The sequence below is a fragment of the Tenrec ecaudatus genome, chromosome 7, assembly GCF_050624435.1.
Source record: "Tenrec ecaudatus isolate mTenEca1 chromosome 7, mTenEca1.hap1, whole genome shotgun sequence".
Classification (NCBI taxonomy): domain Eukaryota; kingdom Metazoa; phylum Chordata; class Mammalia; order Afrosoricida; family Tenrecidae; genus Tenrec; species Tenrec ecaudatus.
The window spans coordinates 65,511,169-65,539,021 of NC_134536.1; the positions used below are offsets into that span (position 1 = coordinate 65,511,169).

General features: G+C 44.1%; 1 protein-coding gene across 1 annotated transcript; it reads right to left on the minus strand.

The window, feature by feature from the left end:
- Positions 1-1,165: 1,165 nt before the first annotated feature.
- Positions 1,166-27,853, minus strand: LOC142452387 (large ribosomal subunit protein eL32-like). The gene is made up of 2 exons (XM_075553746.1): positions 27,848-27,853; positions 1,166-1,639 (listed from the first exon to the last, which is right to left on the minus strand). The coding sequence occupies exons 1-2, from the start codon at positions 27,851-27,853 to the stop codon at positions 1,166-1,168; spliced, it is 480 nt and encodes a 159-aa protein (XP_075409861.1).

The following is a 27,853-nucleotide window of genomic DNA, read 5'->3' on the forward strand; positions in this document are numbered from 1 at the left end:
TATATTGGATGTGTAAGATATGGGAAATATATTTTAAAATAATAATAATTAGGGTTCCGGGGGTCATAGGGTGGGGGTGGGTGGGGATAAAGGGGAGCTGATATCAAGGAGTTCAAGAAAAAAGAAAATGCTTTGAAACTGATTGTGGTAGCAATTGTACAATACTGCTGGAGGTGATGGAACTATGGAATTTATGTTATATGTAAGACCTCCCAATAAAAGGATTAAAAAAAAAGCAGTCCTCTTCATATAACTTTAAGAGTCCCTGTATGATATTATTATTTTCCTGTATGGTATTATTAAAGAAGCTCTGGAGGAGGAGTCAAGATGGCAGCCAGGTAGAATCACCCACCCAGTGCTCCAGTTGTTAGAAAGTTTTCTGCCCTCAGGCTCCACTAATCCCTCCAGATCCAGTGGGGCTTTGTCCACAACCCCTTCCTACACCCAACATCCAAGACTGGAAGCATGCAGTGTCGTTTGAAGCTGCTGTCTAAAGGTGGTTATAATCCTAGGCTCAAGGAGAGTTTCTGAGAATTAGCCACAAGACCTCACACTGGAGTTCCTCTCTCTGCTATCCTCCCTGTTCCTATATCTTGGGCTTTGCATACTCACTCCCCAGCCAGGAACAGAGTGACTGCATCATGCTATCCCCTTTCCCCCTCTCCCCAGCTCTGCCTTCCAGAGTGGGTAACAATCTATAGTCACTAATTTGCAGCAATTGAAGAGCCACAGGGATATTTATCCATGACATAGCTCTGCAGGAGAGAGCTGGGAGTGGCACAGAAGTGCAGCAGGGGGATAATTCAGATCCAGTCAGCCCAAAAACCACTCAGATAATCTGGTCCCCCTTCCGTGGGGGAAAGTACAGAACAGCCCTGATATCAGGGCACTCCATACGCTCATTATAAAAAGCAAAAAACAACACTTACAATTCCAGGCTCTGTTCTTTTGCATAAGTTTGAATGTAAGTCAACAGAAACCTGGTCTTGGTTTATTAGCATAGCATTAACATAACAAGGCAGAACTCTAATCCCCAGAGCACAGCCTAGGATTTTAACATAACAAAACAGGAAAAGCTAGGGTCAGTTGGGCTCCACAGAGAGTCTTTTTTTTGTTTTTTTTTAATGCTTTTATTGAGCACAAATAAAACTCACAAATGGGCTATCTACTCATTTTCTTCCCTGCGCAGCCTGGCGTTGGGATTGGTGACTTTGATGGCCAGCTGGGCTGTTCTTTCTACATTGGCTTTGCGATTCTTGGAGGAAACGTTGTGAGCAATCTCTGCACAATACGACTTGTTGCACATCAGCAGCACTTCCAGCCCCTTGACGTTGTGGACCAGAAACTTGCAGAAGCCACTGGGCAGCATGTACTTGGTTGTCTTGTTGCTCCCATAACCAATGTTTGGCATCAAGATCTGGCCCTTGAATCTTCTCCGAACCCTGTTGTCCATGCCTCTGGGCCTGCGCCAGTTGTGCTTAATCTTGACATAGTGGTTGGACTGGTGCTGGATGAACTTCTTGGTCCTCTTTTTTACAATTTTAGGCTTCACCAAGGGTCTGAGGGCAGCATGATGCCGGTGGGAGATGGCTGCCTTCTCCGCAGGCAGCGCCGAAGGAGAGCGAGAGTCTTTTAAAGACTGAAAATTGTGGTCAGATAGTCCAGACCAGGCCCGTGTCCACACTGTAGGCCTGCTCAAACCCAGTTCAGTGTCATACCTACAGCATCTCATCCAAGACCCCCTACCGCCTCCGGCCACTGAGTGAGTCGCTGCAACACCTAACCTACCCAACAACCTGACTCACAACCACAGGAGGCCGCTGGTAGTTCCCAAAACCACTCTTATCAGTCACACAGAGAAAGAGCTCAGAGACCCTAGGTATCCTAGAAACATGGTGCCCAGATCTTCTAAAATGACACATAGACAGCAATACACCCCAACACCCTCAATAAGAAAACAAGAAAAACAAACTGCAACAGTGGAAGAAGTTCTCAACCTAATGATGCTCATAGAAGAAACACACATTAATCTGCAACAAAAAGAAATCTTCAGAACATTGCTTAGAGTAATACAGGATATGAGGGAAGCAATGCAGAATAAGACCCAATGATAGAGGAGATGAAGTCCACGATAGAGGGAATGAAGTTCACAATAGAGGGGAGGAAGTCCATGCACCAAAAGTTAATACAAGAACTAATGGATGAGGTAACAGAAGCAAAACATAAGATAACAGATTGTACCAACTGATTAGAAGAGGTGGAGAATCATCCCAGTGACTTCAAGGACAACCAGGCAGACTTCAATAAATGGGAAAGACAGTCAAACAATATAATCAAAGAGGTGGAAGAAAACTTGAGAACAATGACAGATACTATGAAAAAGAACAATATTCAAATAATTGCTCTTCCAGAACAACACACAACCAAGAAATCAACAGATAAATTAGTGAGGGAATTCCTGGTAGCAAACTTTCCCCACCTTAATGAATGAGAATCAGACATTCATTCAGGAAGCACAGAGGACACCAATTATACTAACCCCCAAGAAGACCTCAGCAAGACAAATAATAGTTAAAATATCCAACTTCAAGGAAAAAGAGAAAATTTTAGGAATACCAAGAGAAAAAAAGGTGGTCACATACGAAGGTGCTCACGTAAGAATATGCTCAGACCTATCAGAAGATACCAAGAAGAGGAGGAGAGAATGGAATAACATCTTCCAAAGGCAGAAAGAAAAAAATGCCAACCCAAGAATTCTCTACCTTGCCAAATATCTATTAAGACAGTGAGGTGAGGGTCTTCCCGGACAAGGAAAATCTCAAAGAACATGCTTGACACCCAATCCTGTTGAAAATCCTTACTGTGGTCAGAGACCAACATCCACCAAGCACAAGCAAGAGACCACCATATAGCACAATTCCATCCAGAAGTCAACACACTGAAACAATTACCAAGATAACATTGCCTCAGAGGGAAAAGGAGGTAAGAATGAAGTCCCCTATGTAAACACTACACACTGATATGAAGGGAGATAGGAAAACACCCAACACAAAAGGTACAAGATGACAGCAATGAATCCACAGATAGTGGGAATAGCTCTGAATGTCAACAGCCTGAACTCACCAATTAAAAGACAAAGGTTAGCAACTGGCTCAGAAAACAACCCATCAATCTGTTGCCTACAAGAGACACATCTTAAGCTTGCAGACAAAAAGAGACTAAAAATAAAAGGCTGGTGGAAAATATACCAGGCAAAAAGCAACTTTAAAAAAAGCAGGGGTTGAAATGCTAATCTCTGACAAAATTGACCTCAAGGTGCAAACCATAACAATAGACAAGGATGGACACTATAGAATGCTCAAAGGATCAGTAGATCAGGAACCAGTAAGCATAATTAACATATATGTGCCTAACTAGAGGCTCACGAAATTCATCAAACTTCAAAAGATGAAAAAAGAAACCAGACTCAACTATCATAGTATATGACTTTAATATATTGCTATCAGAGAAAGGTCCCTGGGAAAGAAACTCAACATGGTGGCTACAGAGCTAAACACTACAATTTGGTGAATGGACCTAATAGTCTAAATGCAAAAAGAATTCACATTCTTTTCTGGTACACAGGCTCATTTTTAAAAATAAGCCGCATGCTAGGACACAAGTTGAGCCTGAGTAAATTCAAACACATAGACATCACTCAGAAGCCCCTCTCAAACCACCATGCCATAAAGCTGGAGATCAACAAAAGGAAGACCAGAAAAACAAGGGCAAACAACTGGAGGATGAATAACAATTTTCTGGAACATGAATTGGTACTCGCCCATATTAGAGAGGAAATTACGAAGTTTCTAGAAACTAATGAGAATGAGAATACAATGTACCAAAGCCAATGGAATACAACAAAAGCATTTATCAGAGGAAGTTTGATAGCGATTAATGCATATATTAAAAAGAGAGATTTATGACTGACACGCTATCACAAAACCTCCACTAATTAGAACAGAGTCAACAGAACAACCCCTCCAATAGCAAAAGAAAAATAATAAAAATCAGGACAGAGTTAAACCAGTGGGAAGACAAGAGAACAATCAAAAACATCAAAGGAGCAAGATACTCATTCTTTGAAAGGGTGGACAGAATCAGCAGACTGCTGGCAAATCTAGCCAAGGAAAGGAAGGAGCAACATCAGTAGCCAGTATGAGGGATGAAACTGGGGGAATCAAAACTGACCCCAATGAGAATAAAAGGATAATCACAATGTACTATGAAAACTATATTCTAATGAATTCAACAATGTGGAAGACATGGACAAATACTTGGAAAAACAATCCCTTCCTAGATTATCCCAGTTAGAGGTCAAAAACCTCAACAGACCTATAACAAAAGAAGAAATAGATATGGTTATCAAGACACTACCAACGACAAAAGCTCCCAGACCAGACAGCTTCACAGAATTCTACCAAGCATTCAGGGAAGAGCTGACACCAATCCTCGACAAATTATTCCAGAGCATAGAAAAAGATGGCAAACTTCCAAAGTCATTCTATGAAGCCAGTATAACTTTGATACACAAACAAGGCAAGAATCCCACAGGAATAGCGAAATACAGACCAATATCTCTAATGAATGTAGGTACAAAAATCCCTAACAAAATATTGACCAATAGAATACAAAAGTATATAAATACATCCCCCATTAGGATCAGGTGGGATCCTTTCCAGGGGTGTAAGGGATGGTTTAACATGAACAAATCCATCAATATTATTCACCACATTAATAAGAAAAGAGATACAAATCACATCATAATATCAATAGAGGCAGAAAAAGCATCTGACAACATCCAACACCCATTCCTAACTAAGGCACTCAAGAAGATAGGAATGGAAGGGGCGTTCCTCAAGTTAATACAAACTATTTACAAAAAGCCACCATCCAACACCATAGTCAACAGAGAAAAGATGAAAACAATCCCACTGAAAAGGGGCCAAGACAAGGATGACCCTTGTCCCCACTTCTTTTCAACATTGTCCTGGAGGTTCTAGATAACAACAGAGGGCAGCGGAAGGACTTTAAAGGTATCCATCTTGGACAGAAGGAGGTGAAACTATCGCTGTTTACAGATGACATGATTCTATACATTGAAATCCCCAACAGCTCCACAGCTGTTCCCTCTTTCCAACCCACTCTCCCTCTACCCTCCCAGCATCGCCCCTCACACCCCTGGTCCTGAAGGTATCATCTACCCTGGATTCCCTGTGCCTCCAGCTCCCATATGCACCAGTGTACAATCTCTGCCCTATCCAGACTTTCAAGGTAGAATTCAGATCATGGTAGTTGGGGGGAGGAAGCATCCAGGATCTGGAGGAAAGCTGTATTCTTTATCGGTGCTACATCGCACCCTGACTGACTCACCTCTCCTAGACCCCTCTGTGAGGGGATCTCCAGTGGCCGACAAATGGGCCTTGGATCTCCACTCTGCATTTCCCCCTTCATTCACTATGGTAAGATTTTTTTTCCCCCTGATGATCAGGCCAAAGTTTTAAATACTTAAAATGTTATACCTTAAGTGAACATTGGTTAAGGTATGTGTCCTCCTCCTCCATGAATAAATATACCTTCACAAAGACAAAATAGAAAAGTTAAAGTGATAGTTTTTAAGTGACAAAAGTTGGTGAAATAGCTAATATGACTAAATCTAATTATTATTGTACACATCTGTTGATGGACTGCTGATGTTTGGGTGAAAAATAAAAATAATTCCCAAAGAGAAGGTAGAAAGTTTGCCTACTGGCCATGAACCATACATTACCTCCTTATGTGCACGTCACACAAACCACCTTGAAAGAGGAGACCTCGCATTGGCTGGGGGATCACTCCTTCAGGAAGGGGAAACGAGAGAAGAGCATCCACTTGATGCTGTACACCAGTGAGACAATGCTGTGACAGATTAACAGGGCCTCCACAAGAATGAGAGGAGAATGTTACTGGAAAATCCCGTTCAGCTCAGGGGAGGGGAGCATCGACATTGCATAGGAGGCACTGATATTTCTGTTGCTGGATACGGTGGGTAAGCAGGGAGGAGCAAACTCACATCAGGACGGGATGCGAAACAATAATTGTAGAGAACCTAAGGGGAGAATAAGCTTGATTTTATGTTCCTTAGTAAACACTTGAAATGTTTCTACCCAGCCCTCGGTGAACCACACCATGGATTAAGCACTATGATGATCTTAGACGCTGGCATTACAGGCAACATAGAATCTCCCAAGGACCACACCAGAAGGACTCAACGTAGACGCCTGACTGAAGGAACTGGTCCTTACCTCAAAACTGCTTGTACCCTTCTACTTAGGACTGCAATACCCTGATGGGAGAGGAGGCAAAGGATGGCCACCCCAAGACTGTGGAAATGGCGGTCACTGGGCCTTGTGTGAGACCGTGGATTAGTATCCAAGGGGTGTGCAATGAACAGGGATGCAAAACTACCATGTATTTAGTACTTCAGTGCTCCCCTTGTATCAATATGGCGGGTTTTCATCTGTTGTCAAGGATCTGCTCTTGTAAGAAATGACAGGAGATTTTCCCCTGCCACCAACTCCCATGTCAGTGTAAACAGAGCTCAATCAATTAAGAAATCAGTCTGTACAAAGTAACAACTCATGGATTGCTTCTCAAAATTTGACTGTTCTCACACACACTCCTCATGTCAACAATATCTTCAATTCAATGTCATTGGATCACTTATTGATGTTATTAATGCAATCACCTTGTACCTCGGAGGGGGATGACTGACAATTTTTTCCTTTTTTGTTCCTTTGGTGTGTTTTTTTCCCCCTGAGTTTTATTTGTTTTTGTCATAATATGACCACAGTGTTTGGCCAGGTTGACTAGAGAAACAAATCCAGTGACACTCATATATGTGTAAGAGAGAGCTTTATATCAAGAAGTAGGTATATACCAAGAAAACATCCCACTCCAGTCCGGATCAAGTCCATAAATTTGATACTAGTCCACAAGTCACTCTTCAGACTCACTCAGCCACGTGCAATGACTCCGAATGCAGGAAGATCACAGGCTGGTGGGTGCAAAGTCCTGTGGCTCCAATGGCGGTGATTACATTACAGGGCTCGCAGCAACCTGTGAAGGTGAAGGCAGAGAGAGATGGAGAGGTTCCCAGAGTCCTCTTTATGAGAAGGCCACGCCCACAAGGAGGTACCATCAGGCTGTGATCTGATTGACAGGCTGGACTCCACCCCTACACTTTTATATATCTTCATGTTGACAGGATGTTATGTAACATGGCCCTGCTCGATACCTGTCTCAGGAAGAGATTACAAAAAAAAAAGGGTGCTACAGCAAAATGTGGTAAAGAAAGCAGATGATGCTTGGCTATCAATTGGAATAGTGTCTGGTGTCTTAAAGGCTTGTGTTCACAAGCATCCATTTAGTGAGGGGTCAAGTAAGTCCACATCGAAGGAGTATACCAGCCTGTGCAACACAAGATGATGATAACAAAATCCAAATTTGATGACAGAAGTATCAGAGCTGAAATTGTAAACACTCAGTTTGTAGAAGGTGATGGAGGACAGTGGGAGCCCCAAATCCATCTACAGAGTATCTAGTCAGTTTAGTTTCTGGCAGATCCCATCTAGCCACAGGTGAGGGGCTCAAACAGCTTTACTATCAGACAGAGATTACTGTGAACTTGATTATGGTGGGTCAACCATGGCATAATATGATACTTGGTCAGTTGACCTCTCTCTTTTTAAAATCATTTTATTGGGGGCTCATACAACTCTTATCACAATCCATACATCCATCCATGTGTCAAGCACATTTGTACATTTGTTGCCCTCATCATTCTCAAAACATTTTCTTTCTACTTGAACCCTTGGTATCAGTTGTGGGGGAATAGGTCAGCCCCCACAACTAATCACGAGGTTGATAGGCACAATTGTATGGTTAAAATATATATAAAGATTATAATAAAGTCATAGAGAGTATGAGATATAAAAGATAGAATGAAATAATGGAGCCAGACACATTTCATGGTAGCATGTTCACCTCAGCCCCGCGTGGTGGTCCATGTAGAGAGAGGGGGAGGGGAAGGAGGACAAGGGGAAAGGGAACACGGGAGTGAGAATGGGAAGATGAGAGGCCAAAGGGAATCTTTATTGCTAAACAAGGCTTATATATCTTTGGGGGGGGGCATGTAAGCCCACTAATTACAGGTAAAGACATACGTCACAAGCAGGGATTTCACTAGAGGTCATACAGCAATGAGAGGAGGGAAATCTAGGGATATGCACACAATAGGGATTGGGGGGGTTACATGTGAAAATATGGTCGGATCCTAGATTCAGGATGGCAGCCTACCTTTGGATGTCACTGAGATTTTCCCTGTTCTCTGGATCTCCATAGAAACCATTATCAGTAGGGTGTAAACCCCACCTACAGGAACCAGATTAATGATCTCAAGCCTTTAGGGAGAAGTAGCCCAGTGTCCTTAACAGCAGGGAATGGGCCCTACCAGAGGTGGGACCAGACAGTAGTCTGGCAACTGACTGCCTACAGGAAGGTGACTTGACAATCATTTACCATTAACTGCAAGCAGTGTCTTAAGTCTAATATAGATTTGGGAGAGATGACTTGGGAGAAATCTTTCTGTTTCCCACAATCAGCTCCTCATTTCCCCCCTCCCTTCCCCATACTCCCTCCTTCACGAACTCTTGATAATTTGTAAATTATTATTTTTCCATGTCTTACATTGTCCGATGTCTCCCTTCACCCACTTTCCTGTTGTTTGTCCCCAGGGAGGGGGTTATATGTAGACCATTGTGATGGGTTCCCCTCCCCCCCCCACCTTCTCCTTCTCCTCCTGGTATATCTACTCTCATTTTGGTCCTGAGGGGTTTATCTATCCTGGATTCCTTGTGTTTCCAGCTCTTATCTGTACCAGTGTACATGTTGTGGTCTAGCCGGATTCGTAAGTTAGAATTGGGATCATGATAGTGGGGGGAAGGAAGCATTAACGAAGTAGAGGAAGGTTGTATGTTTCATTGGTGTAATACTGCACTCTGGCTGGTTTGTCTCTTCCCTGCGACCCTTCTGTAAGGGGATGTCTAGTTGCCTGCAGATGGGTTTTGGGTCTCTACTCCACACTCCCCCTCATTCACAATGATATGATTTTTTGTTCTTTGATGCATGATACCTGGTCCTATCGACACCTGTGATCACACAGGCTGGTGTGCTTTTTCCATGCGGGTTTGGATGCTTCTCAGCTAGATGGCTGCTTGTTTACCAGACCTCCCTCTTGACTCAACCTGGATTTTCTCTAGGCGCAAATAGTTCTTGCTTGTTCTACCACAGAAATTTCTTCTCCGTCTTGTAAATGTTGATGGTGGTCTTTTCTTTCTTCCTTTTTATTTTTTATCTTTATATTATTATTTTTTCTTGTCATTTAAAAAATTGTTTCTGTTGAGTTTCACAGTTTGTGAGACACAGGAGTGGATGCATAGAAACAATAGCTGATGCAGTGGTTTATCAGGACATAGGCTGGGGTGGGGATTTGAGCATAAACGATGAATGCTAGAGGGGGAAGGGAGCATTAGGGCTGATTGTGATGATGTACAAACAACTGTACATCAATTAACTATGCAATTCACTATGGAAGTGTATGATATGTGAATATTATCTCAAGAAAACTACTAAAAATAAATAAAAAAGGAACCAAACTTGACGAGTGGTTAGCATGGGTGAACAGGGAGAGTTTTGCTTGGGGGCTGAGTCATGCTCACGGTGGTGCAGTAATTTGGGAAGGATGTCAGTAATGACTGTGCAACACTAAGAGTATAACCAATGGCACTGACTTATATGTGCAGAAATTGTTGAACTGGAGAATTTCTTATTGTGTATATTTTCTCCACAATTAAAAAAACAACTACATGAATAATAATGAGTACAAGGAAGAAGAAAATGTTCTAGAATTAATTGTGGCGATGATTGTACAACTCTTCTTTATATGATTGAATTATTGTCCTTGAATGGTATGACATAGATGAAGTGCCAACAAAACTGTTTTAAAAGAGAGAGTTATTATCAAAAAATAAAAATAAAAAGAGAACATACATCATTCATAAATGTTTTTGGAAATTTATTTTCCTTTTCATTAGCAAAACATTACTCATGTTGTTACAACCATGATTTTCAGCAATCATTAAACAAGATAATCTAACTGTATCCAGAGTATAATTATTTGCTTATTAAAATGAATACAAACAAAAGGAATATTCAAATTACTGAATATATTTATTTCAAAATATTTTCCCCAAAATATTTTGAAGAATCCACTAAAAGTCAAGAACAAATCATTATTCAACAATATCGGCATCTTAAGTAAAAAGCCTTTAAATAAAGCTGATAGTACATTTTAAAATAATTAAATTAATAAAACCAAAGCTATTTCAAGTCTAGTATTTAATGTTCATTTTGTTTCCGATGTAAAGAATTTATCATGCCTCATGGGTGCTATGGCACATTTATGAGTTACAAAAGTCAAATTCAATAGTGCAAGCTGCCCCTCAGCAGCCACGTGCAGTTGTGTCAACCACCACCTTCAAGCGTGCGGACTTCCAGAACCACAGATTGGAACGTGGAGACACTGGGAAATGGATCCTCAGCCTTATGGGGAAGTATCCTCCATCACGCACAAGCCTATTGCATTCACTTATTTGAGAAAAAGGATTTAAGGTAATTTTCCCCCCTCTCTCTTTGGAATGTTGAAAAACAAGAATGTTACTTTGAGGGCTGAAGTGTGCCTGACGCATGCCTCAGTATGTTCATGGCTTCCTGTACATGTGAAAGTTGGGCACTGAAGAATAATCGATACATTTGAATTGTGCTCACAAAGAATATCGACAGTACCACGGGCTACCATAGGAACAAACAAATCTGTCTTGGAAGAAGTGCAGCCAGAATGCTCCTGAGAAGCAAGGGTGACGGGATTGCATCTCGAATATTTTGGACTTGCTATCAAGAGAGACTAGTCCTTGAAAAAGGACATCTGATGTTTGGTAAAGGAGGGGCCATTGAGAAACAGGAAGACGGAGTGACACAGTGGCTGCCCAAATGGCTCAAAGGCAAGAATAACCGTGAGCACAGCCCAGGACCGGGCAGTGCTTGCTGTGTTGTGCAGAGGGTCGTCACGAGTCAGAATCGCGCGGCAGTGCCAAGCAACAGTGTGTCCCTGCACCATCCTTCTTCCCACACTCCCCAGTCAAGGCACTTGTTGACCTTGGCAGTGATGCAATCCTCCTGGCAGCTCTCTGTCCTTAGGGGCCTTTTCTTGGATTGAAAATGAAGGGCGAGGGGGGAAAGGGGAGGGAGGGGGGAAAAAAAAGAGGACCTGATGCAAGGGGCTTAAGTGGAGAGCAAATGCTTTGAGAATGATTGGGGCAGGGAATGTATGGATGTGCTTTATACAATTGATGTATGTATATGTATGGATGGTGATAAGAGTTGTATGAGTCCCTAATAAAATGTAAAAAAAGAAAAGAGGAGAAAAAAATGATTAGGGCAGGGACTGTACAGATGTGCTTTATACAATTGATGTATGTATATGTATGAACTGTGATAAGAATTGTATGAGCCCCTAATAAATTGTTAAAATTAAAAAAAAATAAATCAACATGATCATAAAAAAAAAAAGAAAGAAAATGAAGGGCATGTGGAGATTTGAGCAGTGTTTCACTGTAGCCTGGACACCACAGCCACAAGAGTGGATATGCCAGCTCTGAGGGTGACACAAGTGACATGTATTCTTTGAAAGTGGTGTGTGTGTGTGTGTGTGTGTGTGTTCACCTGTGATATCCCAGGGCTCCCTAAAGAACAGGTACAGGGCAGAACCCTTTTCCCCTGGGTCTATGGGTGAGCCTAAATTTGCCTATGTTCACGGTCTGGTATTTTGTTTATTATATTACCTCAAACCCAGTTGGGAAGGGAAGTCTAGCCTCTTAGAAATGTTTGTTAAAAGGCAAATGGGGCGAATGACGGTGCCGCCCCATCATGTTCCTCGTTTACATGGTTTCCAAGAGGGACGTGCTCTTTCTACTGCAAGGCTTTCTGGACAGTCTGACACGGAGCGAAGGCACTCTTGTCAGCAGACGATCCTTCCCGTGAACCCTTGCTGTAGCCGGTTCTCAGCACTGGCCTCCCACGTGTGCCGAGCAGACCCGCCCGTTCCACAGGGTTTTCAAAGCCGCGGCCTTTTGGCTGATCATGTGTTCTCCGAGGCAGCTCTGTGGTCATTGGGTTGTTCGGTACAGTAGTGTCAGTTCTGACTCCTAGTGACTGCCTTTGGCTAGGTTCTCTAGAGAGGCAAAATCAGTGAAATTTGTATGTGTGTGTGTACATGTACGAGGGGGTACCCCCCAAAGTTTTTTTTCAAAGCTAAAAAAAATTTTTTTGTTACAAAACAACTTTATCACCTTCAAAGTACCTTCCATTATACTTAATACATTTGTTAAATCTGTGATTCCATTCTTGGAAACATTTTCAGATGGGGACCTCTCTCCTTTTTGTCTTCACCTCTTCTACATAGTCAAATTGTCATCCGGTCACGTCCCTCTTCATTCATGGAAACAAAAAGAAATTGCATGGAGCATGGTCAGGTGAGTCAGGTGCATGGGCCAAAAGAGGAATACTGGTTTTTGCTCAGAACTGGTGCCCTGAGATGGCTGTGTGAGCAGGTGCATTGTCAGGGTGGGCTAAACCAGTGCCCTATCTGCCACAAATCAGGCATTTTCCCCCACACTGTTACGCAATCTTTCCAGAATCTCTAAATAGAAAGCTTAATGAGTAGTCTGACCTGGTGGAATGAACTCCAAATGCTCTGAGTTGACATTTTCATCCATTCAGGAAGTTGACAGGCATCCAGAACAAGGTTTGTTATCCATCGACATTTCACCTTTGTTTGAAATGAGAAAACCATTCGTACTTTTAAGTTTTTTCCCATAGTGCTGTGCTTGTAAGCTATATTCAATATCACAACAGTTTCTGCAACATTTTCCCTGAGCAGGAAGCTGTTCTCTGAAATCGGCTATCAAAAAAAAAAAATGAGGTTAGAGTGAAAATGCTTTTACAGAAATATTTTCTGTGACCGGAGAGAACCTTCCCAGGCAATGCCACCGGTGCAGTGACTCAGATGGATGCTCACCTAGCCGGAGGTGGTGGGGGGACTATGAAAGCTCCACCTAGCAGAGATTTTATCAAGTTTGTTTGTAGTACCTTCTTGTACATCAAGAATATGGCTCACACAGTTGTAGAAACAGGCAAGTCCAAGTCTGGGCAGGTTCCAAATTTGTGGGCCAGATATTCAGCTGGCGGCCTCCCCAGACTCCTGCAGCTGTAGGGGCTGATGCACCCATGATCGGCAGGAAGATGGCACGTTGGTGGCTGCAGATTGGAATGAATCCAAGGTTGGCAGATCAGAAGGCAGGCCACTGACACCTCCCAGAATTGACAGACCATTTGTTAAAGCTCAATGAACTAGAGTTTGATGAACTGGATTCACACCCAGCAAAAAGCTAATAAGCTTGCCCAGTGTCCACCTAGAACTAGGTCACGCCTTTAGGAGGCTTTCTTTGAACGGATTATATCAGGACTGTGACTGTAAGTAAGTGTGTTGTTCCCTCCCTAACCTTCTTCCAACTGACTAGCTGCCCTTAGCACATCCTTTTATGGAAGTGATTACATTATGTTTGGCCACAGCATGCGTCTTAACTGCCAAACCACTGGGAATTCCTGACCCAGTCAAGCTGACTCAACCCTTCAACTGTCCTATGTATAAGAGAAAGAAACTGCCTGGTCCTGGGCCGTTCTCACAATTGCTATGTGTGAGCCCATTGTTGCAGCCACTGTATTGATCCTAATTCACCTTCTGGAGGGTCTTCCTCGTTTCTCCATAGTTTACTTTATCAAGCATGATGTCTTTCACAGGGACTATTCTTTCCTGACAGTTGTTGCCAGCTTGATTTCCAATGAACATTCTAGCTATATTTCCTCCAAGACAGATTTATTTGTTCTTCATACTACTTCCCTTCGTCTTCATCAACACCATGATTCACATGCATTAATGCTGTGTCCAGTTTTCATATGCAAATGAGGCCACTGAAGATATCATGGCTTGATCAGGCCTGTCTAAGCCCTCCAAGTGATAGCTTTATTCTTAGATGCTTTAAAGAGGTTTTGGCCAGCAGATATACCCAAGGCAATAGTTGTTTTATTTAGTGACTGCTGTCTCCGGAGCATTGACGAAATAAGCAAGATACGATCCACTTCCATCTGTTCTCCATGTATCAGGATGCTGTCGGTTGGTCCAGCTGTGAGGGTTTAGGGTTCTCTGCATCGAGTTGTGATTGAGACAGAAGGCTGCAGTCCTTGATCTTCATCAGCAATGTGACAAGTCTTCTTGGCTTTCAACAAGCAAAGTTTTGCCATCTGCATATCACAGGTGACCACTAAGCCTTCCCCCAATCCTGATGCTGCCGTCTTCTTCAAGTAGTGCGGCTTGTCAGATGATGTGCTCTGCACGCACATGGACTAGGTGCGGTGACAGGATTCCCGACGCTCACCTTTCCTGAGTTTAAACCACACACTGTTCCCTGGTTCTGTTGGAATCACGGCCTCTCGGTCCGTGCAGTTTCCGAACGAGCACAAGCTATTATTCCGGAGTTCCAGTTCTCCTCAATGTTCTTCATCGTTTGGTGTGACCCACCCAGGCAAATGCCTCTGCGTCGGCAATAAAACACAAGAAAATAGCTTTCTGGCACTTTCCGCTTTCAGTCACGATCCATCTGACATCAGCACTGATAGCCCTTGTTCCCTGTCTTCTCCTAAATCTAGCCTGAGTTCCTGGGGGCTTCCTGAAACTGTCCGTGAACTATTTTCAGCAAACAGAGGGCCTTCTGGGTGGGTTCGGATCATCAAGCTCTGGGCTGGTCGTGGCTGCGTCACCATGAGCACAATGCAGGAACACCTCCTTGTCACATAAAATCGATGTCGGTGCTAGCTTTCTCCAGCCTGGTTCCAATAGACAGCTCATGCATCTCATACTCCACCTAGCTGTCGCTGTTGGTGAGGAGAGGCAATTATTTTAGCACTGACATTGTGGTCGCTGGGGGAAGAATGACCCTCTCTCTGTAGTAAGTGTGGGGAGTGTCCAGCCCGTGAGTAGGATACTCAAACTCAAAAAACATCATTGTCAAAATCCCACCCTCACCCCCCCTGAAACGCAAAGACGCTAAAAACAAAAACGCCTCCCCAAGTCGATTCTGACATATAGTGTCCCATTAGGACAGAGGAGGACTGTCCTAGTGGGTTTCTGAGCTTGTAAATCTGTATGGGAATAGAAAGCCTCATTTTCACTCCTGCGTATTGGCTGATGGCTTCAAACTGCTGACCTTGAGGTTAGCAGCCTCACCCCTATGACACCGGGGCTCCGTGCAAGCTGTATCCCTGGAAAGCATCCCACCAGTTAACAGGACGTGCCTCCCTAAGAAGCAGTTCCAGCCATCAGTGAGAAGTAAGTAAGTGTTGGACCAGGATGGCTCAGGAACAATGACCTCAACCTCCACATGGCCCTGGGGAGAAAAAAGGCGCCACCCCTGCTACCTAGGGTCACTGTCTACTTGATGGGAGGGGTTGTGGTTTGGGGGAGATTCCCATTTAATCTTTGGAGAGGCAGTGTCAGTCGGATCCCATTTCCATCTTCAAATGAGCACAGTGCTCAAGGCAGGCATTCTTTTCTAGTTAATCTCATCTGATCCCCCCTTTTGGAAGGTGGCAGAAGCTGCTGTGGTGTAATTTTTGCCCAGAGGGGAAAACAGCAGAGTCTTCTTACTCGTAGATGCTGTCTTCGGGGTTTAATTTGGTTCAAATTAACAGCAGGTGGCAGATGCAATTAAAGAGAAAAAGGCAATCGCAAATTAAGCACGATATTTTGAACTTCCTTCTTTGCTACCGCAGCTATGCATTCAGGGAATAAGTGCTAATTATTTTGAATTATTTGTTTACACATTGTGTTCTATGTGTGCTGTTTACTGATTAATGCTCCACAACATACACTACATTCTTCATTAGTAATTAATAAAGCCACACTGCCAGGGACTAGGGCTTTGGAGCTCTAGAAGGCTCTTTTAAACCACACCCCTTCTTGAGGGTCAAATACAAGTGCATTTCCTTCTAGACATGAGCTCTTCGCCCCATATCCCTGAGACACACTAGCGCTATTGATAAGAACTTTGGTGGGGTGGTGGGTTCAACATGGGGCTACTAACTCTAAGGCCTGCAGTTCAAACCTACTAGGTGCTCTCCAGGAGAAAGACAAGTCTTTCCTGCTCCCCTTAAAGACATTCGGCCTTGGAGCCCCTCGGAGCAGGTCTGCTGTACACTGAGGGTCACTGGAAAGTGGGCTGAGCTACTGATGCTTACACAGACCGTTATGACACCCCAAGAGTAGGTGCAGAAAGTGCTGAGAACATCTAAAGGGGGAATGAGGCATTTGGTGGCCTGGGCCGAACAACTGTATGTTGTGCCTTTGAAGAAATACTTGGAAAACATTTGTACCTCTTTTTAGAAGAGGAGGAGTCCTGCTTCACCATAGAGAAAGGTTGGTCTTCTCACCAACAGGTCAGTGGTTGAGACCCATCAGCGGCTCCGTGGGTGAAATAGGTGGCAATCCGCTTCCATCAAAATTATAGCCTGGAAGACCTGACCGGGCAGTCTTAACCTGTCCCACACAGTCACTATGACTCAGCCTGAGCAATGAATGGCAGTGATTTTTGTTTGGTTTAGTGTTGTGCTTGTTTAGAGCAAGTATGAGAAGTGTGGGGGAGAGCGAGGGAGGAGAAGGGCAGCGCGCCACTCGCCACTTGGCATTGCCTTTTATCTGAAACAATGTAGCCAAGCGTGTGGTTAAAGCTGTTGGCTATTGTTTCATGCAGCACTTCCCCAAGTCTTTCCAACTGTTTCTCCCAACACCACACAGACTTTCTCAGAAAGGAGCGTTTAAAGAAAAACTGTCTTTCTCATTACATTTCTGGGGATGCTTCTGGGACCCTTAGAGGAGCAGAGGCGTCCTGGTGGCCTGCCCAAGGGGGAAAGGGTTGAGGTGCTAATCAGAAGTTCAGTGGTTCAAATTCTGAAGCCACTTTGAGACAGGAAGTGGAGCCAATATGAAGATTTGCAGCTTCAGGACCCAGTTGTGCCCCCTCCTGTAGGATCACTCTGAGCAGGAATCCAGAGAACAGAGTGCCACACATGGCCCTGTCCCATAGTCCTCCCCCTCAAGCTAAGTCTGGTCAATCATAAGTATGTGTGTAAGAGCCTCACCCGAACAACTCTCTAATGTGCAAATGTTCCTTAATGTATAGAGTTCTTGGGCTCAGATAAAATAAGAACAAAGTGGAATTAGCCTTCAAAACAAATGGAGAGTGTTGCTTTGACACTGAAAGTGACGAAGAGGCCTTAGGAGTCCCTGGGGGCACAGACAGAGCAGCCTGGTCCTACTAGCAGAAAGCTGGCTGGCTGGAGCTCACTCCGAGGTGCCTTGGCTTGCATGAGCTTTCCAGAAATCAGCTGACCCACACAGGGCTGCCATGGGGCAGAATCAACTTGAGGACAATTTGTTCATGCCTCAGGGGATTGCATCTTGTAATTATATTATATAAGGGACTCTAAAAAGTTTGTGGGAAATAGGAATAAAAGAGAATGGAACATTCCCAGGAATTCTTGGAGGCTTTCTGGTATAAGCCCAAGATTGAAAAGGTTCTCTTGTCCCAGCCGAGACCACCTCTAGTATGCATTCAGAATAGTTTTCAGCATCCACCCACTGAGTGCATTCTGACTCATAGCCTCCCTCGATTGGGTTCTGCGACTGGATCTAGGCAGGACCAGGCAGTCGGGTGGGTTCCAACTACCAACCTTGTGGTGAGCAGCCCAACGCCAGCCCCACCAGGATGGCTGAGTTTACATATAGAATTTCCCTTTTTCTTTCTTTTCTTTTTTTAAAAAATTAATTTTAACAATTTATTAGGGACTCATACAATTCTTATCACAGTTCATACATATACATACATCAATTGTATAAAGCACATCTGTACAGTCTTTGCCCTAATCATTTTTTTCTCCTCTTTTCTTTTTTTTACATTTTATTAGGGACTCATACAACTCTTATCACCATCCATACATATACATACATCAATTGTATAAAGCACATCCATACATTCCCTGCCCCAATCATTCTCAAGGCATTTGCTCTCCACCTAAGCCCCTTGCATCAGGTCCTCTTTTTTTTTTTTCCCCCTTCCTCCTCTTTCCCCCCTCCCTCATGTGCCCTTGGTAATTTATACCTCGTTATTTTGTCATATCTTGCCCTATCCGGAGTCTCCCTTCCCCCCTTCTCTGCTGTCCCTCTCCCAGGGAAGAGGTCACATGTGGATCCTTGTAATCAGTTCCCCCTTTCCAACCCACTCACCCTCCACTCTCCCAGCATCGTCCCTCACACCCTTGGTCCTGAAGGTATCATCCACCCTAGAATTTCCCTTTTAAAGTTGTCGAGTCAATTCCAACTCATGGCAATCCCACGGGCATCAGGGTAGAACTGTGCTTTCTAGGTTTCTCAGTCACGGATGTTCCAGAGGTTGTCAAACCTTTCTTCCAAGGTTCCTCTGGTGGCCTCAACCCTCCAACCATTGCAGTATCAGCCGAGTGTGTTACCTGTTTGAACCACCAGGGGCTTCCCAGAGCAGTTTTGGCTTTAGGTCGAAAACACTGGATGATTCTCTGTGCACATGCACACACACACCACCACCACCACCACCACCACCACCACCACCACCACCACCACCACCACCACCACACCACACCCCCTCCCCATAAGGATTTGGAAACATGTTGTGACTCTCCTGGGAAATGCTGTAACTTTCTCTGCTTTGGAGCCTGACTCTAATTGACTGTGGTGAATGATATGACTTGATCTGGCTCTTCTCACGCTCATCTTGTAACTCTCAACAAATGACTGGGTGGGAGCATGCAAATAAGGTGTAGAAGCTTCTAACGCTTGACATCGGTCCGTTTGCCGTGCGGGGTCTATGAGTAAGTCATGTCAGAGGCAGGAAGGCGCTCCGCGGTCATGCAGAAAGAAAAACCACTGGGAGGCGCTGCAGCACAGAGTCCCTGAGGCCGAGCAGAGAATCAGCCCACCGTCATGAGGCCGAGCGGTGGGCTTCCTGGGCTTCAAGGCAGGAGTCAAGGGACCATGTGGCTGAGAGGCCAAGGACCCATTGCATTGCGGTGAGTTCTTTGTGGCCGGTGCAATGGGACCCAGCGGAGAAGTCGAGTGCGGGGAGGAGGGGAGTTGATGTAAGGCTAGGGTAAAGAAAGTTGGAGTCTGGTGCATTTGTGACCCCTGCCTCATAGAACTCCTGCTTGGGCAGGTGTGCAGTTGGATTCTCCTCCCTTCTGTAGGCAGAGTAGGCCAGCAGTGGCCCTGTGCCATTTCCTCACCTTCTGGGTCCTTAGCTAGGTAGACTCTGTTGGACCCAACCAAGTGGACTTTGAATCCAGGGTCTTCTCACCCTGAGCTTCCTCTTGACACGGGGCCCTTCTGTGGATAGGCAAAATTGATGAAGGAACATGAATAAAAGGAGAATTCCAAGTAACCAATACTGAAAGAGTCTAATCTTACAGATAAGGAAAATGTAAATATTTATTAAAGATTCCTTTGTATTATATGTTCGAATGTTCTCTTGACTTTCAGAAATATTTAATCCAATTTTTTTTTGCCACTCTGCATTTTACTAATCTCTCTTAGCATTAGGGGCCCTTCTTGTTTTAAACCTAACACAGTGAGTGGGGGCAAAGAGGAGAAAGGCAGGAGGAAAAGAAAACAAAAACTCTTTGGGGTGGAGCACGGGATACAAAACTACACATCATTTCCCATTCTACTTTCATTGTTTGCCAGCAAAGGATTGTTTAGAATCTGCATGCAAATGGTAAGTAATGGAAGGTTTTTATGGTCTGCAGATGCACAGATGCACTTCTGTGAGATGGAAGTGGGGATTCATTTAGCTATAGCTCAATTACCTCAAACTAGGCCTTGGCTTTAGGCATCCTGCCTCAGGGCTGAAGTGGAATCATGGGAAGAGCGTCAGTTTCTGAGGTTTGCCAAAACACATTACCACAAAGTGGGTGGCTGTAAAAATAGCTTCTTTTAGAACAAGGCTGGGTCCAATGAGGTGAAAGTTAAAGATGTCCTAAATGTCCAGCTTTTCCAAAATGCTGTTACTCCATTCTTATGCCTCGTATCAATCACCATTTCCTCCCCTCAGTTTTCTCCCCCATGTGCCTTGGGGTTAAGCGAATTGATGCAGTGCCTTACAGTTACAGAACTCATGAACTGTCAAGGGAATGGTGTGGAGGCTGCAAAGGCCCACATCCAAAGTTTAGACACCAACCAGATTGACTTGTGAAAGCTGATGAATCAGCCCAGGTAGTAGCTTGCGGCTCTAGTCTCAAGCTCTGGAGGTCAGGCAAAGTCAAACCAGATGAAGAATCCAGGGCAAGAGCATGAACTTTTCTCAAACCTGCTCAGCACAGGGCAAGAGGCTGCCGGAGTCCTGGACCAGGACTGGCACCTGACTGGTGTTCCTTACCAGCTGACTCAGGCCCGGCCTTCTTCTGCCCATGCCCATCAGTAGGTGGAAGGTCACAAAGATGGTGTCTCACCCAAGTCCATGGCTATGATGGAGGTGTGATTTTGACCTCTAGACATCAAAGTTAGCCAGAAGACATGATGATCACTTCTGCACGTCTTTGGCGGGCCAGGTCTAGTCTCAGCCAGTTCTGTGACTCCAGCCTCCTGCCTTTCCCAACTAAGTAGACAAAGGGCAGCTTGCCTGTTAAGGGAACAGCATAAAACCAGAAGTTAATTCTTGTTTTAACACATGTCTCAAGGAGGAGAGTTCATTGATGGACAACAGAGAGTGGTGTCTTGAGTCATAGTAAGGTGGGAAATTACAAATTACAGCCCATCTTAATCCTGTCTCATTAGCTTAACAGATGGGATTGTAGCCACAGGTGTCTCTCAGTGCCATGGTGGTGATTCTGACTCAGAGAAAAGCTATGCCCACTGGCTCGTGTGGCTGGCGGCTTCCACCTCCTGCTCTTGTGGTGGGCAGCCCAAAGCAAACCCACTGTGCCCCAGAGCTCCTCCCACGGGTAGTGAGGCTGGAAGTTACCATCTATCACAAAAGGGTGGACTGTGGCCAGAAGAGACATCTTTCATAAGTAAGTGCACCTCAGGTCACCCGCTGGCTCTTCAAACCATTGTCCCTTTCATCCCTGAAGGCTACACGTCCTCCTCCCATTCATTTCACTAGTTGCAAACAGTCATTAACAACTAGTCATCTGGGCCGGCAGAGTCGGAAGGTGAGGTTGCTGGCCCACCAGCCATTCTGGTCCATTGTAGGTGTCCATTTGATCTGGTCAGGCTCTTTAGAGGTCTGTCTTGTTTTCACCCTTCCTGTCTGCTGAAAAACTGAAATGAGAGGTTATTCCCTTGCCTCGAGTTTCTCTTGAGAAGTTGGGAGTCTCTTGAGAAATTATACCACCGATACTTGTGTTGTACATAGAAAAAGATTTCTATCAAGAAATGGCTTACACGGTTATAGAAATAAATAGGCAAGTCCAGTCTGTTCAAGTCAGACTTCTCCTGCCAGGTGGAAGCTGATGAACAGGAAGCAAGATGGCAAAGTAGAGGTGGCCGGGGCCAAAGTTGGCTGAGTGAATCCACCGTTGGTAGTTCACGGACAGGCCCTTGGATCAGCAGGTGACACAAGAGGAGATGGGGAAACCAGATGAAAGGTCCAACTCTGGCAGAAGACAAAGGGTCCCAAAGAGTTCGACCCCGCTGGTCTCTTTTCCTTATACCAAAAAGCTTGTGACACCAGGAAGGAGTTGAGGCAAGCTAACCCAAGCAACTCCATTTCGTTGACTGCTCGATGACCTCTCTGCTTCCCCTCTTCTCACAAATCCCGCTAGTGATTGCTTTTAGAATGTACTCTATGTACCCGGGATCAGGACACTGTAATTAATCTCGTTATTCTTTGATATTGTACCTTTTGACTATTCTTTAATATTGTTACCTTTCGATGTTGTAATCTGAATGTTATAATTAATCTTGCTATTCTTATTTTGTTAACCGGGATGCTATAGTCAATCCTGCAAGTGTGTGTGTGTGTGTGTGTGTGTGTGCAGTTTGTAATAGGTGTACCCTGCAATGCTTACTTGCTCTTTTTGAAGTTTCAATTAACCCATTACTTTTGCTTTCTCCTCTGTCACACACCTGCTCAAGTCCTTAACAAAGGATCTGAATAATTTTGTGGTACTGGACTTTATAAACTCACTGATAATTTATTTGGCTCGGGACTGCAACCTAAAGAATCACTTTTAGATTCTTGCACTCAGTTAACCGAATAAAGACGCTTCTAAATTTCCAGACATTATGGTGACTGTCATTTATTTGAGCACACAGCAGTGTTATCAGGCAATGATGCAACTGATCTGCTGCGCTCTGCCCCCCACCCCCAGGGGTGTCCGTGACATAAGCCCTAAGCAGCATAAGGTGCAGGCAGTCATTCCTTTACCTTCAGCTATTATTTCTCCTTCCTTCTATTTTTAGCCAAACTTTTCCACTTTGAGCGGGACATCATGTTCAACTGCTGTGTCTGTCTGGATTGTTGGGCCAGACCAGCCTAGCAAGTGCCCCTCCCTCAGTCCGTCCCACTCATGTTGGGCAGCGTTACCTAGTGCGATGTAGTTAATGACTTAATATGGTCCATCTAGCCATTTGGTGATACATTGTAAATTCTAGACTCTATACCGGTGGTTATAATTTCATTTGGCGATTATAATCTCATTGGAGCGAGTTATCTGTTATGCTAGTGAGGCATAATTAATTTAGCACCACTTAATTTGAACATGACTCAAAGGATTGGTGAGGCGCTGCATGCAACAGGTAAGTGGTGTAAGTTTTTATGGCCTGGAGATGGTTTACTGTAAGATGGGGGGGGGGGGGGGAGGAAACTCATTGAGCTAGGAGGCAAGATTATCTGAGCACTTCCCATATGAGCACTACTCACAACGAGCGCTACTCACAGTTGCAAACATCTATTAATACACAGGATGTAGCCTGTAGGAAGGGCAAAACTAGGAAACCTGGAAGCTGTCAAAATGACATGGAATGCATAAAATCTCACAGCATAAGCATTGGTGAGCGGCAGTGTACTGGCCATCTTAGTCAGAAAATCATATGGTTTACTATGCCAGCAATGACAGAGTCAAGAGGAATGGCATACTCATTGTAAAACAGAACATTTAGGATATATCATGAAGTACAATGCTGTCTGTGATAGGATTAATAATGATACGAATACAAGGAAATCCAGCGAACGTAGCTATTATTCAAATTTAGGCACCAACTGCTATACCAAGTGATAAGGAAATTGAAGAATTCTACCAACTTCTTCAATCAATGAGTCATTGAACACTAATGACAGGAGGCCCGACACGTTGTGGGATGATATCATCATGCATGAGAAAGCAAAAGGGCATTAAAAAGGCAGGAAAGAAAGATCAACGTGGATGCCAGAAGAGACTCTGGCACTTGCTTGTGATCACAGAGTAGCTAAAGCAAAGGGGAGAAAAGATGAAATGAAGCCGAACAGAAAACTTCCAAAGGAAGCTTGAGAAGCCAAAGTAACATATTCGAATGAAATACGCAAAGACTTGGAGTTAAAAAATCAAAAGGGAAGAACACTCTCAGCATATCTCAGTCTAAAAGAACTGAAGAAAAAGTCAAGCCTAGAGTTGCAATACTGAAAGATTCTACGGGCAAAATATTGAATGATGCAGGAAGCATCAAAAGAAAATGGAAGAAATATACCAAGTCACTGTATGCAGAAGAGCTAGCCAGCATTCAGCTTCTTCAAGAGGGAGTGTGTGATCATGAGCCTCCAGCCCTGAAGGGAGACGGTCGAGCTGCACCAAAGGCATTAGGGAAAAACACAGTATTAGGAATTGGCAGAGCACCAATAGAATGTTTAATCAAGCTGACGAAGCAGTTACTAGTCTATGCCAAGAAATTTGGAAGAGAGCTCCCTAGCCTTCGGCCAGGAAGAGATCCGTATTTACGTTCCTCCCAAAGAAAGATGATCCAACAGATAGCATAAATTATCAAACAATATCATGCAAGTAAAATTTTTCTGAAGATCATTCGCCAACAGTTGCCACAGTATACTGATAGGGAGCTGCCAGAAACTCAAGCCAGATTCAAAAGTTGAGGTGAAACAAGGGTTATTAGTACTTTAAATTAGATGGAACTTGACCGAAATCAGAGAATACTAGGGAGATGTTTATTTGCAAAGGCATTTGACTGTGTCGATCATAACAAACTATAAACAGCATTGAGCAGAATGAGAATTCCGGAACACTTAAATGTGCAAATGTGGAACCTGTCCATGGATCACGGGGCCAGGGAATAGCGCATGGTTTGTCATCAGGAAAAGCATGCGTTAGAGTTGTATTCATTCAGCACACTTTTTGAATCGACGTGCTAAGACGTGCTGGACTATATGAAGAAGGCAGTGGTATCGAGACTGGAGGGAGCTTTATGAGCAACCTGCCATGTGCAGCTGACACAACCTGGCTTGCTGAACGGGAAGAGGACTCGAAGCACTTGCTGATGAAGATCAAGAACTACAGCCTGCAATATGGATTACAACTCCTTGGAAAGAGAAGTAAAATCCTCATAATTGCGCCAGTAAATAACATCACGATAAACAGAGAAAAGATCAATCCTCATGGAAGCAGAAGTAAAAAAAATATATCAATCGATATATTTATTACATTGGGTAAATCTGCTGCACATGCATGGAGACCCAAAGCCCATCAGTAGTCAATTGGACATCCCCTGTCAGAAGGGCCATAGAGGAAGTCAAGCTAGTCAGGGTGCAGTATAGCACTGACGAAACACACAACTTTCCTCTAGCAGTGGTTCTCAACCTGTGGGTCTGGACCCCCTTAGAGGTCGAACAAACCTTTCACAGGGGTCACCTAAGACCATCGGAAAAGACATATTTCGGATGGTCTTAGGAACCAAGACACTGCTCCTCTGTCTCCAGGAGGGTCTGCCCACATGTACATATGCTGATCTGGTAAGAAAGATGTATCTCAACCTTCACACTGATGTTGGCTTTGTATGCATACTGTCGCAAAATGTAGCAATGTAGTTTACTGTTGTTATAGTAAGACTGTTACCCAGGCTACACCATGCTTCAAGACAAAGTTTCATTTATTTGTCATTAGGAATAATACTTCACAATATATAATTACATATTGTTTTTGTGATTAATCACTATGCTTGAATTATGTTCAATTTGTAACAATGAAAATACATCTTGCATATCAGATATTTATATTACGATTAATAAAAGTAGCAAAATTATAGCTATGAAGTAGCAATGACAATTTTCTGGAAAAAAGGAAATAATTTTATGGTTGGGGGGTCACCAGAACATGAGGGACTGTATGAAAGGGTCAAGGCATTAGGAAGGTTGAGAACCACTGCTCTAGTTCTTTAATGCTTCCCCGCCCTTCCCACTACATGACCCCAATTCTACCTTACAAATCTGGCTAGACTAGAACATGTACACTAGTACAGAGACAGATAAGAGCTCGAAACACAGGGAATCCAGGACAAATAACCCCCTTAGTACCTGTAGGGAACTGCGAGTCCCCCCACCCTGGATTTAAGCCATGTACGACCTTTATGAATTTACTCTCAGTTTCCTGCCATACAAACTGCCCTGAGGTTTTACTGCCTTGTTCCTTTCCCGCCAGAGGGGGGCTGCCTTGACCCTTGCTAGGATTGGTGCTCTTTCACTAGCAGCTGCTATGTTCATTGGTCAATACATGACTGGTGGCATCTCCCCCAAGGCTCTCCAGGTATGCTTCGTTAGCATACTTAACTGTTTGCCTTATTTAGAAATGCACGACTATTGGCTACCTCAGCTGTACCTTATTTTACATGTGACGTAATGGTGCCCGCCCTTCGCTGGCTATTTAAACTTCTGCTCTCAACTCAATAAATGAGGCTTGATCAGATTCCTGTCTTGCCTCCATTTCTCGCGCCCCTGCCCATCTTCATTCCCAGTCCCTCTTTCAGGTATCCACATTGTTGATGTCCTGCGGGACGGGACAAGTACCAATAATGGAAGTAGCAATACTAGGAGGGGAAGGGAAGTAGGGGGTGGGGAGAGTAAGGGGGAACCGATCACAATGATTGACATATGGGCCCCACCCAGGGGGACAGACAACAGAAAAGTGGCTGAAGGGGAGACAGCAGTCAGTGTAAGACATGAAAAAAATATATATAAATTGTCAAGGTTTCATGAGGGAGGGAGGAAAAAAAATGAGGAGCTGATACCAAGGGCTCAAGTAGAAAGAAAATGTTTTGGAAAAGATGATGAGAGGGAGTGGGGAGTGGGGAGGGAGGGAAAAAAGAGGATTTGATGCAAAGGGCTTAAGTGGAGAGCAAATGCTTTGAAAATGATGAGGGCAAAGAATGTACAGATGTGCTTTATACAATTGATGTATGTATATGTATGGATTGTGACAAGAGTTGTATGAGCCCCTAATAAAATGTTTAAAAAAAGATGATGGGCCCATATGTACAGATGTGCTTGACACAATAGATGTGTGCATGGGTTATGATAAGAGCTGTAAGAGCTCACACACACACACACACACACACACACACACACACACACAGCTGCTGCGCATGCCTCTTTAAAGTGCCGACGAGCACTGTGTCACTTGGAGGACTCGGGTCCAGCTGACTTTAGCCATGGAGTTTGCAATCGCCTCATATGCCTATGCCGGTCGGACACTGATGAAGGGAGGCTAAAGCATGGAGGCGATTTGAATCATGGTGTTGTCAAAGAACCATGAAAGCACCTCAGGCTGCCAGAAGAACAAACACATCTACCTCAGAAGAAATGTAGCCGGAATGCTCCCTGGAGGTGAGGACAGGGAGGCCTAGTCTCACATACCTAGGATACACTATCAGGAGAGACCAGCCCCTGGAGAAAACACCATTGCTTGGTTGAACAGCAGGTCAGTGAACAAGAGGAAGTCTTTTAATGAGATGGACGATGCCGTGGCTGCAAAGGTGGACTGCGACCTAACAATTGTGAGGAGCCTGCTGGACCGGGCAGCGTGCTTTTGTTGGGGACATGGGATTGCTATGGATTGAACTGGACGTGACGGCACTAGCAGTAACACTATTTTGATTGCCCACTGTGCTCGAGGACGTGACTGAAGCCACCTCTCTTTCTTCACTCGGGGGTGTGGTCTGTAAATTAGCCTTCATTTTTGATATCTGTGTTAAAATAAGAAATAGCTTCTGCTTTTCAGTGGCTATGAGATTCAGTTGGACTACAGTCATCGGACTTCATTGTCCCCGTCCCTCATCTACCATCCCCCAAGAGACTATTCAATAAAGTGATTAGATTGCAAAAACAACAACAACAAAACAAAACACCCAAAACGACTAACTTTCGGTTTTAAGCTGGTCTCTTAGTAGGCAAGCTGTCAGCTGGCTCCCTAGTTGGGAAAGGCAGGAGGCTGGGGTCACAGAACTGGCTGAGACTAGACCCGGCCCGCCGAAGACGTGCAGAAGTGATCATCATGTCTTCTGGCTAACTTTGATGTCTAGAAGTCAAAATCACACCTCCAT